An 18,055-nucleotide genomic window follows, 5' to 3' on the forward strand; every position below is an offset into this window, starting at 1 on the left:
CCATCCGGGAGAAACCGGCCAGTGTGTTACAGCCCTATCTCTCTTGATACATCTCCTCCTCAATGAGGAACAGGATTAGCTCTGTGTGACAAAAACGTATGAGAAAAGATTTGCTAAAAATGCGTTAAAAAGATATATAAATTAACATGATAACATTTGGATACATTTTCTAAACTGAGAGAAGCGTTACAACTTATGGAATGAGTGCTGTTTAAAATAAAAGCTCGGAGAGCAAATGTATTATAAAAGCTCGGAGAGCAAATGTATTATTAAGTATTGCTGAATGTTAGCATTTTATGGTATCAGAATAAACCTTAGGCTGCTAGAAACTAAACCAATGTGGATAGAGCAGAATAAGTAGTATGGCTAAACAAAATGAGCAGCAAATATCCAAAATGTAGCAAAATATATAAAACGTAAAGTCCTATATCTTATGTTTAAGGACATCCCGGGAAACAACAGGTTAGCACCACCAGACTGGTGGAAAGCAGATGCCACCAGGTTATTAGAGAACAATACTCAGGAGATCAGAAAACCTGAAGCTATTTCTGGAGTACAGCAGGGATCATTACTGGGTCCTCTCCCTTTCCTGCTCTTTATTTATTAATGTATATGGCCTAGAACTGGAGGGCTTCCTATCTGTAGATGACACAAAGCTACATGAGGTTATCAGCAGAGGATGGTTAAGGTGCCCGTATATCTGTGATAAATTGTGACAATCCTTCATTCTGGAGATGATTTCCACAATAAAGGGCTCCTCTAGTGGCGATTCCGATCAAAAAGTGATTGGAATCGCCAAATCATGATTTTTAAACATGTTTAAAAAATCATGATATATAGTGGGGGTTTTTTTTTTTGCTAATGTATGGGCGAGGATCGCTCGACAGACTGAGCCTCCCTCCCATGATCTAGTCTTTTGTGGTGCCAGGTAGCAGGCTGGGAAGGGGTGCAGGTCCCCATCTTTTGCAGCGCCAGGTAGGTGGTGGTGGGGAGGTGGTGAGGGACGCCGTCTTCTGGAGCACTAGGTAGTATGCTATGGTGGTCCCCATCTTTTGTGGTGCAAGGTAGTAAGTCCCCGTCTGTAACATTGGCAGTAGTGGAGAAGGGGAGAAGTGTCTTGTGCACAGTCTGTAGTGGGGAGGGAGGTGCGGATGTGTTTACCTTTCCGAGAGTCCCTTTCTTCTTCTTTCATTGTTTTTTTGTGGCCTAGCGGGTGTTATAAGGAGAGATCTCTTGATTGGTCAGCCTGCCCATTTAAAAAATGAGTGCCGTAATTGGTTTACTTGCTGAGCCATTTTTTTAATTTTAAGATGGCCGTGGCTAGCCAATTACAGTTCGCTGCATCATTGCCCTGCCCACTAAAGCTGGTATATATTGCAGCGTGAGGTAGTGGGCAAGCAGGCAGTCCAGCAGTGGAGAAGGAGCTGACAAGTGCTTCTGAAGACAAGAGTCCTGGGTGGGCGTAACCTAAATGGCTGCCGCCCACCAGGTGAAGAACACAAAAGAAAACGCCTGGGAAAGCCCTGGGGAGACGGCGACCATGAATAAGAGCTTAAAGGCTGCTGCCGCTCAGGTGAACATCACAGAAGAAGAAGCCGGGGGAAGCCCTGGGGAGGTGGTGGCCATGAATAAGAGCTCAAAGTCTGTCACCCCTCAGGTGAAGGTCACAGAAGAAGAAGCTGGAGGAAGCTCTTGGGAGGTGGTGGCCATGAATAAGAACTTAAAGGTTGCCGCCCCCCAGGTGAAGATCACAGAAGAAGAAGCCGGAGGAAGCCCTTGGGAGGTGGTGGCCATGAATAAGAGCTTAAAGGCTGCCATCTCCCAGGTGAAGATCACAGAAGAAGAAGCCGGAGGAAGCCCTGGGGAGGTGGCGGCCATGAATAAGAGCTTAAAGGTTGCCGCCCCCCAGGTGAAGATCACAGAAGAAGAAACCGGAGGAAGCCCTTGGGAGGTGGTGGCCATGAATAAGAGCTTAAAGGCTGCCGCCCCCCAGGTGAAGATCACAGAAGAAGAAGCTGGAGGAAGCCCTGGGGAGGTGGCGGCCATGAATAAGAGCTTAAAGGTTGCGCCCCCCAGGTGAAGATCACAGAAGAAGAAGCTGGAGGAAGCCCTGGGGAGGTGGCGGCCATGAATAAGAGCTTAAAGGTTGCGCCCCCCAGGTGAAGATCACAGAAGAAGAAGCCGGAGGAAGCCCTGGGGAGGTGGCGGCCATGAATAAGAGCTTAAAGGTTGCCGCCCCCCAGGTGAAGATCACAGAAGAAGAAGCCGGAGGAAGCCCTGTGGAGGTGGCCGTCATGAAAAAGAGCTTAAAGGCTGCCGCCCCCCCAGGTGAAGGAGCAGATAAATAATTTATTTAAACATTCAGTGTTGTGTGTTTATTTTAATATTTCCTTTACAGGAGGACTATAGGTACCAGTGGGCAAAACGGAGACTGTCCCTGCCAGGACCAGATTAAGGGCCACACAGGCCTGTGGATTTTTTGTGAGAAGCAGGTGGCACGTGACCATTGCTGTGAGGGCATAGCCAGTGCTGTATGATACTCCGAAAATATGCAGCATCTCCTTGCATCCACACAGCCACTTCCCTGTACCCTTCCAATTCATTTTCAAGACATTTCTGTCAGTGCATTTCTCCCCTGCAGCCTGGTGCAGCTGAAAGCACATGACTGATTAACCAGAGCATATGTGAGGAACTCCCTTCAGAAGGAAGGGTGGGTTTGTCACTTGCCTGTCAGTCTGGGAAGGGGAGGAGGAGTCTGATGTATAATAAGAGTGTCTGGGGGGATTTATCTTGATGACCGATGCCGGATAAGCTGGCCGGTGACTAGGGAGAAGGTATAGATAGTGATAGGACTGTCTGAGAAGCTTCTGTGAGGAGCTGAAGACCTTTGTTAGTGTCTTGTATGAACACCAACTGCATGATGACTACTGGTCAGCGGTCATCCTAATGAAATAGACCGTAGTGCACAAGTCCAGAGCCAGTGTGTGCTTCCACTACACACCTTCGTTGTCACTGTTGCCTGTGTCTGGAAGATCAGGTGGTATCTCAATGGTAGCCAGCCCATAACCATGATTACTCAGCAAACAGAAAACCAAATAAGTAGCTGTGTTATATACAAGATGTATTAAGAACTAAACTGTGTATAATGATGATATGAAATTATGAACCTAAGAGAGGATTATTTACCACAATGCAGAACAAACATTAATCACATTCAGCTACATGTACTAGGATGATATTGTAGAGGTGAGTATTGCACAATCATCTGTGATTTATACCTCTATGGACACATACCTCTGCTTTCTTGCGATTGCTCAGTTTCTTCCCTTGAAGTAGCTCGTGTTCCTTGGGAATTTTGTACGTACTCTCAGGGACCTGCATTAAATAAATAATATGTATTTATACTGTGTTTTCCACATATGGGGGGGTCATTCCGAGTTGTTCGCTCGCAAGCTGCTTTTAGCAGCTTTGCACACGCTAAGCCGCCGCCTACTGGGAGTGAATCTTAGCTTATCAAAATTGCGAACGAAAGATTAGCAGAATTGCGAATAGACACTTCTTAGCAGTTTCTGAGTAGCTCCAGACTTACTCGGCATCTGCGATCAGTTCAGTCAGTTTCGTTCCTGGTTTGACGTCACAAACACACCCAGCGTTTGCCCAGACACTCCTCCGTTTCTCCAGCCACTCCCGCGTTTTTCCCAGAAACGGTAGCGTTTTTTCACACACACCCATAAAACGGCCAGTTTCCGCCCAGAAACACCCACTTCCTGCAATCACATTATGATCACCAGAACGAAGAAAAAACCTCGTAATGCCGTGAGTAAAAAACCAAACTGCATAGCAAATTTACTTGGCGCAGTCGCACTGCGGACATTGCGCATGCGCATTAGCGACTAATCGCTCCGTTGCGAGAAAAAAATACCGAGCGAACAACTCGGAATGACCCCCATAATGTAATGCAGTTATTTCTATGCCCAGCAGTACTCTAGAGCAGCAGTAGAAAATGCAATCAATTGCAGTACCCCTTGGTCCCTCAGGGGGGCAGCACCTGCATCATAAAGTATTTAAACAACTAATATTCCATGATTCCATGATTTACAGGACGAGTTACTCACCACCACCACCATGTATGCTGTAATACAGTGTATATGTTTATTTGTTCTCCTTAACCTGAATTTTGTGTTACAGATAAAAGCTATACCAACATATAGATGTCCTGTGGCCTTTTGAATGAAAAATGGAAACGAATCACAATTATCAGGTACAGTATATGAGGGCAATTTTTAAAATGAAAACAGAGATAACAAAATAATTGCTCAACAGATCAATGAAAAGGGAGATGACAAAGTACCAGCAGTATCAATCACATGTCTGTCTTATGGATGTGCGCACTAGTAGATGGAGGTTGTATCCAGAAAACCCAAATCTGCAAAGATTTGCCGTATAGCCTCGGTTTACGTATGTATACTTCCGTAAAGAAGCAGCAAGAGACTTTAAGGCTGTATTCTTCTATTTCATTGGGTTTAGTTATTCCTTATGCACAGGAGGACAAGAGAGTAATTTATTTACTTTTAATATTTGTAAGAGAGCGATAGCTCCTCAGCCAAGCCCAGCAATTGCTCCTCTGGTAAGAATCTTGTTGATAACAAAACTAAGGTAAACTCTTCCACCTATATCTAAAACTGGTGTATCTGGAGAGAAGACCACACTCTTCGTGGAAGCGGGGAGCAGTGATCCATTATCCCTGTGATGGTATCGAACTAGCAATGTTAGTACAGAGGCCAAGGGCCAGCACATGCACAGTGAAGCCCCATTTGGCCCTCCCCAAATATTGCTATGGGGGTGGCCAAGTGATACCACGTTCTGCCCTTGACTGTACCAATCTTCATCTCATCTAAACTTACAGCCAGTCAGATGTGTAGCACCAAACTGAACGCTCCTCGCTGTTTAAAGAACTCTTTGACAAATGCCACCAAATCCAGGGGTCTGCACTTAGATTTAATGAGGTCCAACATCACATCTATCTGTTCTCAACTATAACTTTTAGAGAGCAACTACCTACTCCTGTGGGGAACCCTGAAGGGAGTAAGAATGTAAAAGTGAAGAAAACAACACAGAATACACAACCAAACTACCACAAAAGAAAAAACTTACAGGTTGATGAGGCTTCTGTGCTGGTATTCTTTGTGGTACTGGTATGGTCCTTGGTTTGGGCTTTGTTAAATTGAACTCTTTAACTTCTGTCACTTTAGAACCTTTCACTGGTGTAGAACTATTTACCGACTTACTTTCAATAACTTCTAGTAAATTTAGAACTTCAGGCTGCCACCTAGTGGAGAAATGTACAGTTCTAGGTTAATACTGTAACTATAGTCAGAGCTACCTTTTGCCACCTACTGGAGAAAAGCAAAGTTCTAGTATTATATTGTCAATTTAGAACTTCCTGATGCCACCTAGTGGAGAAATGCACAGTTCTAGGTTAATACTGTAACTATAGTCAGAGCTACCTTTTGCCACCTACTGGAGAAAAGCAAAGTTCTAGTATTATATTGTCAATTTAGAACTTCCTGATGCCACCTAGTGGAGAAATGCACAGTTCTAGGTTAATACTGTAACTATAGTCAGAGCTACCTTTTGCCACCTACGGGAAAAATGCAGTTCTAGTGTTATATTGTAAATTTAGAACTCCAGGCTGCCATCTAGTGGAGAAATGCACAGTTCTAGGTTTATATTGTATATTCAGAACGGTTCCGGTATGAATGGTCGACCATGTTATGGTCGACAGTCATTAGGTCGACCACTATTGGTCGACATTGACATGGTCGACATGGACACATGGTCGACATATGAAAATGGTCGACACATGAAAAGATCGACATGAGTTTTTTTACTTTTTTGGGTGTCTTTTTTTGCGTAAATTGACTGGGAACCCCAATTAGTGCACCGCGTCCCCTCGCATGGCTCGTTTCGCTCGCCATGCTTTGGGCATGGTGCCTTCGCTCCGCTACCGCTTCGCTCGGCACAGATTACCGTTCCAATCGTAGTCCACGTGGATCGTAAAGTATGGAAAAGTTCCCCAAAAGAAAAAAAAGTTAAAAAACTCATGTCGACCTTTTCATGTGTCGACAATGTGTCCATGTCGACCATGTCAATGTCGACCAATAGTGGTCGACCTAATGACTGTCGACCATAACATGGTCGACCATGTGAACGGACACCATTCAGAACTTCCTGCTGCCACCTATAGGGCAAAATGCATAGCTCATTGTAAATTTAGAACTTACTTCTGCCACCTAGTGGAGAAGTGCACAGTTTTCAGTTTATAGTTTAAATTAGAACTTTAAGATACCACCTAGTGGAGAAACACAAGGTTCTGTGGAGCCACAGAATAGACATGTAAATTTGTGTTCCATCTTTGGTCAGTAGAATTAGGAAAAGACTTCACCTATGCAATCATGTGTTAATGTGAACTGCAAAACAAGGGCCAGTGGCTAACACTCTGTGTTAGTTGCATAATCTGTCTAGTTGCTTATGTTAGTTCTGCTAATATTTCTACTCGTCATCTTGCTATACAGTCTTGTGTTTCCTAAGTTATATATCTCTCCTGCATACCTTCAGTACTCCCAATGTCAGTGGCTCTATCTAATTTTTGTTTTTGTCTCCGTTATTCGCTTATTCTCACAGACTTGATTTGTTATTCCTTGCCTCGCTCCCCAGTTTCCTTCTGGTCTCCATTGCTTACCTTCCCTTTGCCTCGTTCATCTCTAGTCTACTTCTTTAGTGTTACTTTGTGTTCTCACCTACCGGCATTGATTCGGGTCACTCCAGACTAAGCATGTACTACCTCCAGTGGTAAAAAATTCACTCTTTGAAAAAGCACCCTGAGGTGCGAAACGAGTTAGGTAGCGATACCCCTAATACCTACTACACACTGTAGGTCCAAGAACGTCTGGAGGTACCCTCATTTCAACCTAAATAGATTGGCAGCCCTTCCTCCTGCACGAGACGTTGACCGCATTCTGAATGCTGCATCCACCATCAGCAGCTGCATTACATTGGGAGAGCCTCACTGGCTGCGGACACTTTCCATCAGCACCGATGCAGGTGCGTCATAGGAGTGGAAGGACGTGGCCAGACCACAGGCGTCCCCAGCACCGGAGAAAGGCAACTGGGAGGTAAACCACCCCCTTCCTCCCTCCTCCCTTTCCATAGGACGTGGCCAGACTACAGGCATCTCCTGCATTGGAGAGATAGCTGCCGGGAGGTCACTCACCTTTCAGGGGGTAAAATACAGCATATATCCAGCCTACTGTTGTGTGCACACATCAAATATTAACCAATGGACTGGTAAGTTCGTTTTCAATCGTTCAGTATTGACTGTGATTGTATGGATGTTATACTAATTACAAATATTGGAATTAAGGAATCTGGATCCTCACGTGGATGAACAAACTGTTTAATTACCTCTATAAGTATTGATCCTAACATTGGGTGCTATATAAAAAGTTTGAATTTTAATATGTACTTTTTATGACACAATGTGGCCACTGTGTTTGATGTTTTATGTGTAACTGAACAGTATTTATTGATATAAATCTAAAAATTTAAAGTGATATTTTGTTTCCAATTATTATATGCTGCACGTTGATACAGCTATAATTGAGTGCCAGGCATCACCAAATTTCTTTGGTTTATTAGCGCAATAGCCATATATCCAATTTTTTGCTATATAGGGAACTGGGGTTCATACATTTAGTGGGACCCAGGTGTACCTAATTAGTTGTGTGTACACAGACACAACTGGGCTATGTTTTTGCAGCTCTAATAAGACAAGTATACTGTAACTTTTAAATTAATTCTTTTTGGGTTTTTTTAGAGATGAGCGGGTTCGGTTTCTCTGAATCCGAACCCGCCCGAACTTCATGGTTTTTTTCACGGGTCCGAGCAGACTCGGATCCTCCCGCCTTGCTCGGTTAACCCGAGCGCGCCCGAACGTCATCATGACGCTGTCGGATTCTCGCGAGACTCGGATTCTATATAAGGAGCCGCGCGTCGCCGCCATTTTCACACGTGCATTGAGATTGATAGGGAGAGGACGTGGCTGGCGTCCTCTCCATTTAGATTAGAAGAGAGAGAGAGAGAGATTGACCTGATTTACTGGAGCTTAGGAGTACTGTAGAACTGTAGAGAGTGCAGAGTTTACTAGTGACTGACCACAGTGACCACCAGACAGTGCAGTTTTATTTAATATATCCGTTCTCTGCCTGAAAAAAACGATACACACAGTAACTCAGTCACATACCATATCTGTGTGCACTGCTCAGCCCAGTGTGCTGCATCATCTATGTATATATATCTGACTGTGCTCAGCTCACACAGCTTATAATTGTGGGGGAGACTGGGGAGCACTGCAGTGCCAGTTATAGGTTATAGCAGGAGCCAGGAGTACATATTATATTAAAATTAAACAGTGCACACTTTTGCTGCAGGAGTGCCACTGCCAGTGTGACTGACCAGTGACCTGACCACACTGACCACCAGTATAGTTAGTAGTATACTATATTGTGATTGCCTGAAAAAGTTATAAACACTCGTCGTGTGACTTCACTTGTGTGGTGTTTTTTTTTATTCTATAAAAAACTCATTCTGCTGACAGACAGTGTCCAGCAGGTCCGTCATTATATAATATATACCTGTCCGGCTGCAGTAGTGATATATATATATTTTTTATATCATTATTTATCATCCAGTCGCAGCAGACACAGTACGGTAGTTCACGGCTGTAGCTACCTCTGTGTCGGCACTCGGCAGTCCATCCATAATTGTATACCACCTACCCGTGGTTTTTTTTTCTTTCTTCTTTATACATACATACTACTACATCTCTTTATCAACCAGTCTATATTAGCAGCAGACACAATACAGTACGGTAGTCCACGGCTGTAGCTACCTCTGTGTCGGCACTCGGCAGTCCGTCCATAATTGTATACCACCTACCCGTGGTTATTTTTTCTTTCTTCTTTATACATACATACTACTACATCTCTTTATCAACCAGTCTATATTAGCAGCAGACACAGTACAGTACGGTAGTTCACGGCTGTAGCTACCTCTGTGTCGGTACTCGGCAGTCCGTCCATAATTGTATACCACCTACCCGAGGTTTTTTTTTCTTTCTTCTTTATACATACATACTACTACATCTCTTTATCAACCAGTCTATATTAGCAGCAGACACAGTACAGTACGGTAGTTCACGGCTGTAGCTACCTCTGTGTCGGCACTCGGCAGTCCGTCCATAATTGTATACCACCTACCCGAGGTTTTTTTTTCTTTCTTTTTTATACATACATACTACTACATCTCTTTATCAACCAGTCTATATTAGCAGCAGACACAGTACAGTACGGTAGTTCACGGCTGTAGCTACCTCTGTGTCGGCACTCGGCAGTCCGTCCATAATTGTATACCACCTACCCGAGGTTTTTTTTTCTTTCTTCTTTATACATACATACTACTACATCTCTTTATCAACCAGTCTATATTAGCAGCAGACACAGTACAGTACGGTAGTCCACGGCTGTAGCTACCTCTGTGTCGGCACTCGGCAGTCCGTCCATAATTGTATACCACCTACCCGTGGTTTTTTTTTCTTTCTTCTTTATACTTATACATACTACTACATCTCTTTATCAACCAGTCTATATTAGCAGCAGACACAGTACAGTACGGTAGTCCACGGCTGTAGCTACCTCTGTGTCGGCACTCGGCAGTCCATCCATAATTGTATACCACCTACCCGTGGTTTTTTTTTCTTTCTTCTTTATACTTATACATACTACTACATCTCTTTATCAACCAGTCTATATTAGCAGCAGACACAGTACAGTACGGTAGTCCACGGCTGTAGCTACCTCTGTGTCGGCACTCGGCAGTCCGTCCATAATTGTATACCACCTACCCGTGGTTTTTTTTTCTTTCTTCTTTATACTTATACATACTACTACATCTCTTTATCAACCAGTCTATATTAGCAGCAGACACAGTACAGTACGGTAGTCCACGGCTGTAGCTACCTCTGTGTCGGCACTCGGCAGTCCGTCCATAATTGTATACCACCTACCCGTGGTTTTTTTTTCTTTCTTCTTTATACTTATACATACTACTACATCTCTTTATCAACCAGTCTATATTAGCAGCAGACACAGTACAGTACGGTAGTCCACGGCTGTAGCTACCTCTGTGTCGGCACTCGGCAGTCCGTCCATAATTGTATACCACCTACCCGTGGGTTTTTTTTCTTTCTTCTTTATACTTATACATACTACTACATCTCTTTATCAACCAGTCTATATTAGCAGCAGACACAGTACAGTACGGTAGTTCACGGCTGTAGCTACCTCTGTGTCGGCACTCGGCAGTCCGTCCATAATTGTATACTAGTATCCATCCATCTGCATTGTTTACCTGAGGTGCCTTTTAGTTGTGCCTATTAAAATATGGAGAACAAAAATGTTGAGGTTCCAAAATTAGGGAAAGATCAAGATCCACTTCCACCTCGTGCTGAAGCTGCTGCCACTAGTCATGGCCGAGACGATGAAATGCCAGCAACGTCGTCTGCCAAGGCCGATGCCCAATGTCATAGTACAGAGCATGTCAAATCCAAAACACCAAATATCAGTAAAAAAAGGACTCCAAAACCTAAAATAAAATTGTCGGAGGAGAAGCGTAAACTTGCCAATATGCCATTTACCACACGGAGTGGCAAGGAACGGCTGAGGCCCTGGCCTATGTTCATGGCTAGTGGTTCAGCTTCACATGAGGATGGAGGCACTCAGCCTCTCGCTAGAAAAATGAAAAGACTCAAGCTGGCAAAAGCAGTAGCACCGCAAAGAACTGTGCGTTCTTCGAAATCCCAAATCCACAAGGAGAGTCCAATTGTGTCGGTTGCGATGCCTGACCTTCCCAACACTGGACGTGAAGAGCATGCGCCTTCCACCATTTGCACGCCCCCTGCAAGTGCTGGAAGGAGCACCCGCAGTCCAGTTCCTGATAGTCAGATTGAAGATGTCAGTGTTGAAGTACACCAGGATGAGGAGGATATGGGTGTTGCTGGCGCTGGGGAGGAAATTGACCAGGAGGATTCTGATGGTGAGGTGGTTTGTTTAAGTCAGGCACCCGGGGAGACACCTGTTGTCCATGGGAGGAATATGGCCATTGACATGCCTGGTGAAAATACCAAAAAAATCAGCTCTTCGGTGTGGAGGTATTTCAACAGAAATGCGGACAACAGGTGTCAAGCCGTGTGTTCCCTTTGTCAAGCTGTAATAAGTAGGGGTAAGGACGTTAACCACCTCGGAACATCCTCCCTTATACGTCACCTGCAGCGCATTCATAATAAGTCAGTGACAAGTTCAAAAACTTTGGGTGACAGCGGAAGCAGTCCACTGACCACTAAATCCCTTCCTCTTGTAACCAAGCTCACGCAAACCACCCCACCAACTCCCTCAGTGTCAATTTCCTCCTTCCCCAGGAATGCCAATAGTCCTGCAGGCCATGTCACTGGCAATTCTGACGAGTCCTCTCCTGCCTGGGATTCCTCCGATGCATCCTTGCGTGTAACGCCTACTGCTGCTGGCGCTGCTGTTGTTGCTGCTGGGAGTCGATGGTCATCCCAGAGGGGAAGTCGTAAGACCACTTTTACTACTTCCACCAAGCAATTGACTGTCCAACAGTCCTTTGCGAGGAAGATGAAATATCACAGCAGTCATCCTACTGCAAAGCGGATAACTGAGGCCTTGGCATCCTGGGTGGTGAGAAACGTGGTTCCGGTATCCATCATTACTGCAGAGCCAACTAGAGACTTGTTGGAGGTACTGTGTCCCCGGTACCAAATACCATCTAGGTTCCATTTCTCTAGGCAGGCGATACCGAAAATTTACACAGACCTCAGAAAAAGAGTCACCAGTGTCCTAAAAAATGCAGCTGTACCCAATGTCCACTTAACCACGGACATGTGGACAAGTGGAGCAGGGCAGGGTCAGGACTATATGACTGTGACAGCCCACTGGGTAGATGTATGGACTCCCGCCGCAAGAACAGCAGCGGCGGCACCAGTAGCAGCATCTCGCAAACGCCAACTCTTTCCTAGGCAGGCTACGCTTTGTATCACCGCCTTCCAGAATACGCACACAGCTGAAAACCTCTTACGGCAACTGAGGAAGATCATCGCGGAATGGCTTACCCCAATTGGACTCTCCTGTGGATTTGTGGCATCGGACAACGCCAGCAATATTGTGTGTGCATTAAATATGGGCAAATTCCAGCACGTCCCATGTTTTGCACATACCTTGAATTTGGTGGTGCAGAATTATTTAAAAAACGACAGGGGCGTGCAAGAGATGCTGTCGGTGGCCAGAAGAATTGCGGGACACTTTCGGCGTACAGGCACCACGTACAGAAGACTGGAGCACCACCAAAAACTACTGAACCTGCCCTGCCATCATCTGAAGCAAGAAGTGGTAACGAGGTGGAATTCAACCCTCTATATGCTTCAGAGGTTGGAGGAGCAGCAAAAGGCCATTCAAGCCTATACAATTGAGCACGATATAGGAGGTGGAATGCACCTGTCTCAAGCGCAGTGGAGAATGATTTCAACGTTGTGCAAGGTTCTGCTGCCCTTTGAACTTGCCACACGTGAAGTCAGTTCAGACACTGCCAGCCTGAGTCAGGTCATTCCCCTCATCAGGCTTTTGCAGAAGAAGCTGGAGACATTGAAGGAGGAGCTAACACGGAGCGATTCCGCTAGGCATGTGGGACTTGTGGATGGAGCCCTTAATTCGCTTAACAAGGATTCACGGGTGGTCAATCTGTTGAAATCAGAGCACTACATTTTGGCCACCATGCTCGATCCTAGATTTAAAGCCTACCTTGGATCTCTCTTTCCGGCAGACACAAGTCTGCTGGGGTTCAAAGAACTGCTGGTGAGAAAATTGTCAAGTCAAGCGGAACGCGACCTGTCAACATCTCCTCCTTCACATTCTCCCGCAACTGGGGGTGCGAGGAAAAGGCTCAGAATTCCGAGCCCACCCGCTGGCGGTGATGCAGGGCAGTCTGGAGCGACTGCTGATGCTGACATCTGGTCCGGACTGAAGGACCTGACAACGATTACGGACATGTCGTCTACTGTCACTGCATATGATTCTCTCACCATTGAAAGAATGGTGGAGGATTATATGAGTGACCGCATCCAAGTAGGCACGTCACACAGTCCATACTTATACTGGCAGGAAAAAGAGGCAATTTGGAGGCCATTGCACAAACTGGCTTTATTCTACCTAAGTTGCCCTCCCACAAGTGTGTACTCCGAAAGAGTGTTTAGTGCCGCCGCTCACCTTGTCAGCAATCGGCGTACGAGGTTACATCCAGAAAATGTGGAGAAGATGATGTTCATTAAAATGAATTATAATCAATTCCTCCGCGGAGACATTGACCAGCAGCAATTGCCTCCACAAAGTACACAGGGAGCTGAGATGGTGGATTCCAGTGGGGACGAATTGATAATCTGTGAGGAGGGGGATGTACACGGTGATATATCGGAGGATGATGATGAGGTGGACATCTTGCCTCTGTAGAGCCAGTTTGTGCAAGGAGAGATTAATTGCTTCTTTTTTGGGGGGGGTCCAAACCAACCCGTCATATCAGTCACAGTCGTGTGGCAGACCCTGTCACTGAAATGATGGGTTGGTTAAAGTGTGCATGTCCTGTTTTGTTTATACAACATAAGGGTGGGTGGGAGGGCCCAAGGACAATTCCATCTTGCACCTCTTTTTTCTTTTCTTTTTCTTTGCGTCATGTGCTGTTTGGGGAGGGTTTTTTGGAAGGGACATCCTGCGTGACACTGCAGTGCCACTCCTAAATGGGCCCGGTGTTTGTGTCGGCCACTAGGGTCGCTTATCTTACTCACACAGTCAGCTACCTCATTGCGCCTCTTTTTTTCTTTGCGTCATGTGCTGTTTGGGGAGGGTTTTTTGGAAGGGACATCCTGCGTGACACTGCAGTGCCACTCCTAAATGGGCCCGGTGTTTGTGTCGGCCACTAGGGTCGCTTATCTTACTCACACAGTCAGCTACCTCATTGCGCCTCTTTTTTTCTTTGCGTCATGTGCTGTTTGGGGAGGGTTTTTTGGAAGGGCCATCCTGCGTGACACTGCAGTGCCACTCCTAGATGGGCCCGGTGTTTGTGTCGGCCACTAGGGTCGCTAATCTTACTCACACAGCTACCTCATTGCGCCTCTTTTTTTCTTTGCGTCATGTGTCTGTTTGGGGAGGGTTTTTTGGAAGGGACATCCTGCGTGACACTGCAGTGCCACTCCTAAATGGGCCCGGTGTTTGTGTCGGCCACTACGGTCGCTAATCTTACTCACACAGCTACCTCATTGCGCCTCTTTTTTTCTTTGCGTCATGTGCTGTTTGGGGAGGGTTTTTTGGAAGGGACATCCTGCGTGACACTGCAGTGCCACTCCTAAATGGGCCCGGTGTTTGTGTCGGCCACTAGGGTCGCTTATCTTACTCACACAGTCAGCTACCTCATTGCGCCTCTTTTTTTCTTTGCGTCATGTGCTGTTTGGGGAGTGTTTTTTGGAAGGGCCATCCTGCGTGACACTGCAGTGCCACTCCTAGATGGGCCCGGTGTTTGTGTCGGCCACTAGGGTCGCTAATCTTACTCACACAGCTACCTCATTGCGCCTCTTTTTTTCTTTGCGTCATGTGCTGTTTGGGGAGGGTTTTTTGGAAGGGACATCCTGCGTGACACTGCAGTGCCACTCCTAAATGGGCCCGGTGTTTGTGTCGGCCACTAGGGTCGCTAATCTTACTCACACAGCTACCTCATTGCGCCTCTTTTTTTCTTTGCGTCATGTGCTGTTTGGGGAGGGTTTTTTGGAAGGGACATCCTGCGTGACACTGCAGTGCCACTCCTAGATGGGCCAGGTGTTTGTGTCGGCCACTAGGGTCGCTTAGCTTAGTCATCCAGCGACCTCGGTGCAAATTTTAGGACTAAAAATAATATTGTGAGGTGTGAGGTATTCAGAATAGACTGAAAATGAGTGGAAATTATGGTTTTTGAGGTTAATAATAATATGGGATCAAAATGACCCCCAAATTCTATGATTTAAGCTGTTTTTTAGGGTTTTTTGAAAAAAACACCCGAATCCAAAACACACCCGAATCCGACAAAAAAAATTCGGTGAGGTTTTGCCAAAACGCGGTCGAACCCAAAACACGGCCGCGGAACCGAACCCAAAACCAAAACACAAAACCCGAAAAATTTCAGGCGCTCATCACTAGTTTTTTTCTACCTACAGTGGTGTCAGTCCTGGTGGCATCCCAGTACCAATAGGCACATAGCGCCTTACGGAAAAAGCGGCTATTATAGGCTAGAAGACCTGCTGAAGAGTTCTACAAGTCTTAGCCTGGGGTGTACAAAGGTCATTGGGGGTCATTCAGACCTGACAGCACGCTAGGATTTTTCGCTGCGCTGCGATCAGGTCAGAACTGCGCATGCGTATGCACCGCAATGCGCAGGCACGTCTCATGGGTACAAAGCGGATCGTTGCTGTGTGATGGATTGTACGAATCTGTGGGTGTCAACTGACCGTTTTCTGGGAGTGGTTGGAAAAAACGCAGGCGTGTCCAAGCGTTTGCAGGGCGGGTGTCTGACGTCAATTCCGGCCCCAGACAGGCTGAAGTGATCGCAGCGGCTGAGTAAATCCTGGTCAACTCAGAAACTGCACAAAACTTTTTTGTACCGCTCGGCTGCACATGCGCTCGCACACTTGCAAAGCAAAAATACACTCCCCTGTGGGCGGCGACTATCTGCTCGCAGCAGTGCAAAAAACCCCTAGCTAGCAATCAGGTCTGAATTAGACCTTTTGTCTAGAAGATCTTCAGAGAACATGGACTCATCAAAGAAGAGGATCCTTCAGTTGTAACATTGCCTTCATAGTCCCCTACTCCTTACACCATTAATGCTTATTTTTCAGTCACGTATTTAAAAAAAATATATTACATTTCAAGTAAACAAAATGTTTTTAAGATTATAACATTATTAAACGTAGCTTCAGAGTTCTATGGTTTGTATCCTATGCCAGGTACCACTCCACCTTCTATTTCCCACTGCCATGTAAGAGGTAATACTCACGTGAGCAAGGGGCTGATCCAGTTTTCCGTGACGTAGTTTGAATCATATATCTGACACCATTCATCTTTTATCCAAGTGCTCAAATTCACAGTCTTAAAGAAAAACCTAAGAAACTGAAAAGATGCATTCATTAGCGGGAGGGTAACATGACAGTTCCAAAATACTCATCGCCAAACGCAACAAGTTTAATAAAAAAATAGAAAAAATAATAGGATTTTAATACCTACCGGTAAATCCTTTTCTCTTAGTCCGTAGAGGATGCTGGGGATGCTTCAAAAACCATGGGGTATAGACAGGATCCGCAGGAGACATGGGCACTTTAAGACTGTAAAAGGGGTGTGAACTGGCTCCTCCCTCTGCCCCTCCTCCAGACTCCAGTTATAGGAACTGTGCCCAGGGAGACGGACATTTCATGGAAAGAATTTATTGTTACCCACGGTGAGCATTTTACCAGCTCACACCTCCAGTATGCCGCAGAACGTGGCATTCAATAGAACACCAGCCGACGGCATGAAGAATATGCAGCAATACGCTGACATAAAACGTAACACAATCTATGTGTGTAAACACAACCGGTAACAGCATAACGCATGTTATGGCATGAATAACGTCAGCAACAGGCCGACTTAACCACAACACATCATGTGTGTAAACATACCCAATGACTGCAGATAAAGTACGCACTGGGACGGGCGCCCAGCATCCTCTACGGACTAAGAGAAAAGGATTTACCGGTAGGTATTAAAATCCTATTTTCTCTTGCGTCCTAGAGGATGCTGGGGATGCTTCAAGAACCATGGTGTTTATACCAAAGCTCTAGAACGGGCGGGAGAGTGCGGATGACTCTGCAGCACCGATTGACCCAACAACAGGTCCTCAACAGCCAGGGTGTCAAACTTGTAAAACTTTGCAAAGGTGTTTGAACCCGACCAAGCAGTTACTCGGCAGAGTTGTAATGCCGAGATCCCCCGGGCAGCCGCCCAGGATGAGCCCACCTTCCTGGCAGAATGGGCCTTCACCGATTTTGGCAACGGCAAACCTGCCGTAGAATGAGCCTGCTGAATCGTACAGATCCAGCGTGCAATAGTCTGCTTGGAAGCAGGAGCCCCAATCATGTTGGGAGCCCACAGGACAAACAGAGCCTCTGTTTCCCTAATCTGAGCCGTTCTGGCTTCATAGATTTTCAAAGCTCTGACCACATCGAGAGATTTCGATTCCGCCCAGGCGTCAGTAGCCACTGGCACCACAACAGGCTGGTTTACGTGAAACGATGAAACCACTTTTGGCAGAAATTGCTGACGAGTTCTCAACTCCGCTCTGTCTGCATGGAAGATTAAATAGGGGCTTTTGTGAGACAAAGCCGCCAATTCAGACACACGCCTTGCGGATGCCAAGGCCAACAGCACGATCACTTTCCAAGTAAGGAATTTCAACTCAACCTTACGGAAAGGTTTGAACTAATGAGAAATACAGGAACTGCAGCACCACATTAAGATCTCATGGTGCCATCGGGGGCACAAAGGGAGGTTGGATGTGCAGCACGCCCTTCACGAAGGTCTGAACCTCTGGAAGGGAGGCCAATTCTTTCTGAAAGAAAATAGATAAGGCCGAAATTTGTATTTAATGGAGCCTAACTTTAGGCCCGCATCCACACCTGCTTGCAAAAAATGGAGCAACCGCCTCAGCTGAAATTCTTCCGTAGGAGTCTTCTTGGATTCACACCAAGACACATACTTCCTCCAAATACGGTGGTAAAGCTTCGCCGTTACTTCTTTTCTAGCCTGAAGCAGTGTGGGAATGACTTCACTGGGAATACCCTTTCGGGCTAGGATATGGCGTTCAACCGCCATGCCGT

At 45.9% G+C, this 18,055-nt stretch overlaps 1 protein-coding gene across 4 annotated transcripts in view; it reads right to left on the minus strand.

Annotated features, from left to right (window-relative positions):
- Positions 1-18,055, minus strand: part of CFAP99 (cilia and flagella associated protein 99) — a 220,011-nt gene that overhangs the window by 60,874 nt on the left and 141,082 nt on the right. For all 4 annotated transcript variants that reach the window (XM_063924646.1, XM_063924654.1, XM_063924637.1 and 1 more), the window contains 3 exons: positions 16,201-16,313; positions 5,155-5,329; positions 3,295-3,375 (listed from right to left, as the gene is read on the minus strand). In XM_063924646.1, the coding sequence (XP_063780716.1) occupies positions 3,295-3,375; positions 5,155-5,329; positions 16,201-16,313 (369 nt within the window). The remainder of the gene's footprint in view (positions 1-3,294; positions 3,376-5,154; positions 5,330-16,200; positions 16,314-18,055) is intronic.

This window comes from Pseudophryne corroboree, chromosome 1, assembly GCF_028390025.1.
Source record: "Pseudophryne corroboree isolate aPseCor3 chromosome 1, aPseCor3.hap2, whole genome shotgun sequence".
NCBI classification, from domain to species: domain Eukaryota; kingdom Metazoa; phylum Chordata; class Amphibia; order Anura; family Myobatrachidae; genus Pseudophryne; species Pseudophryne corroboree.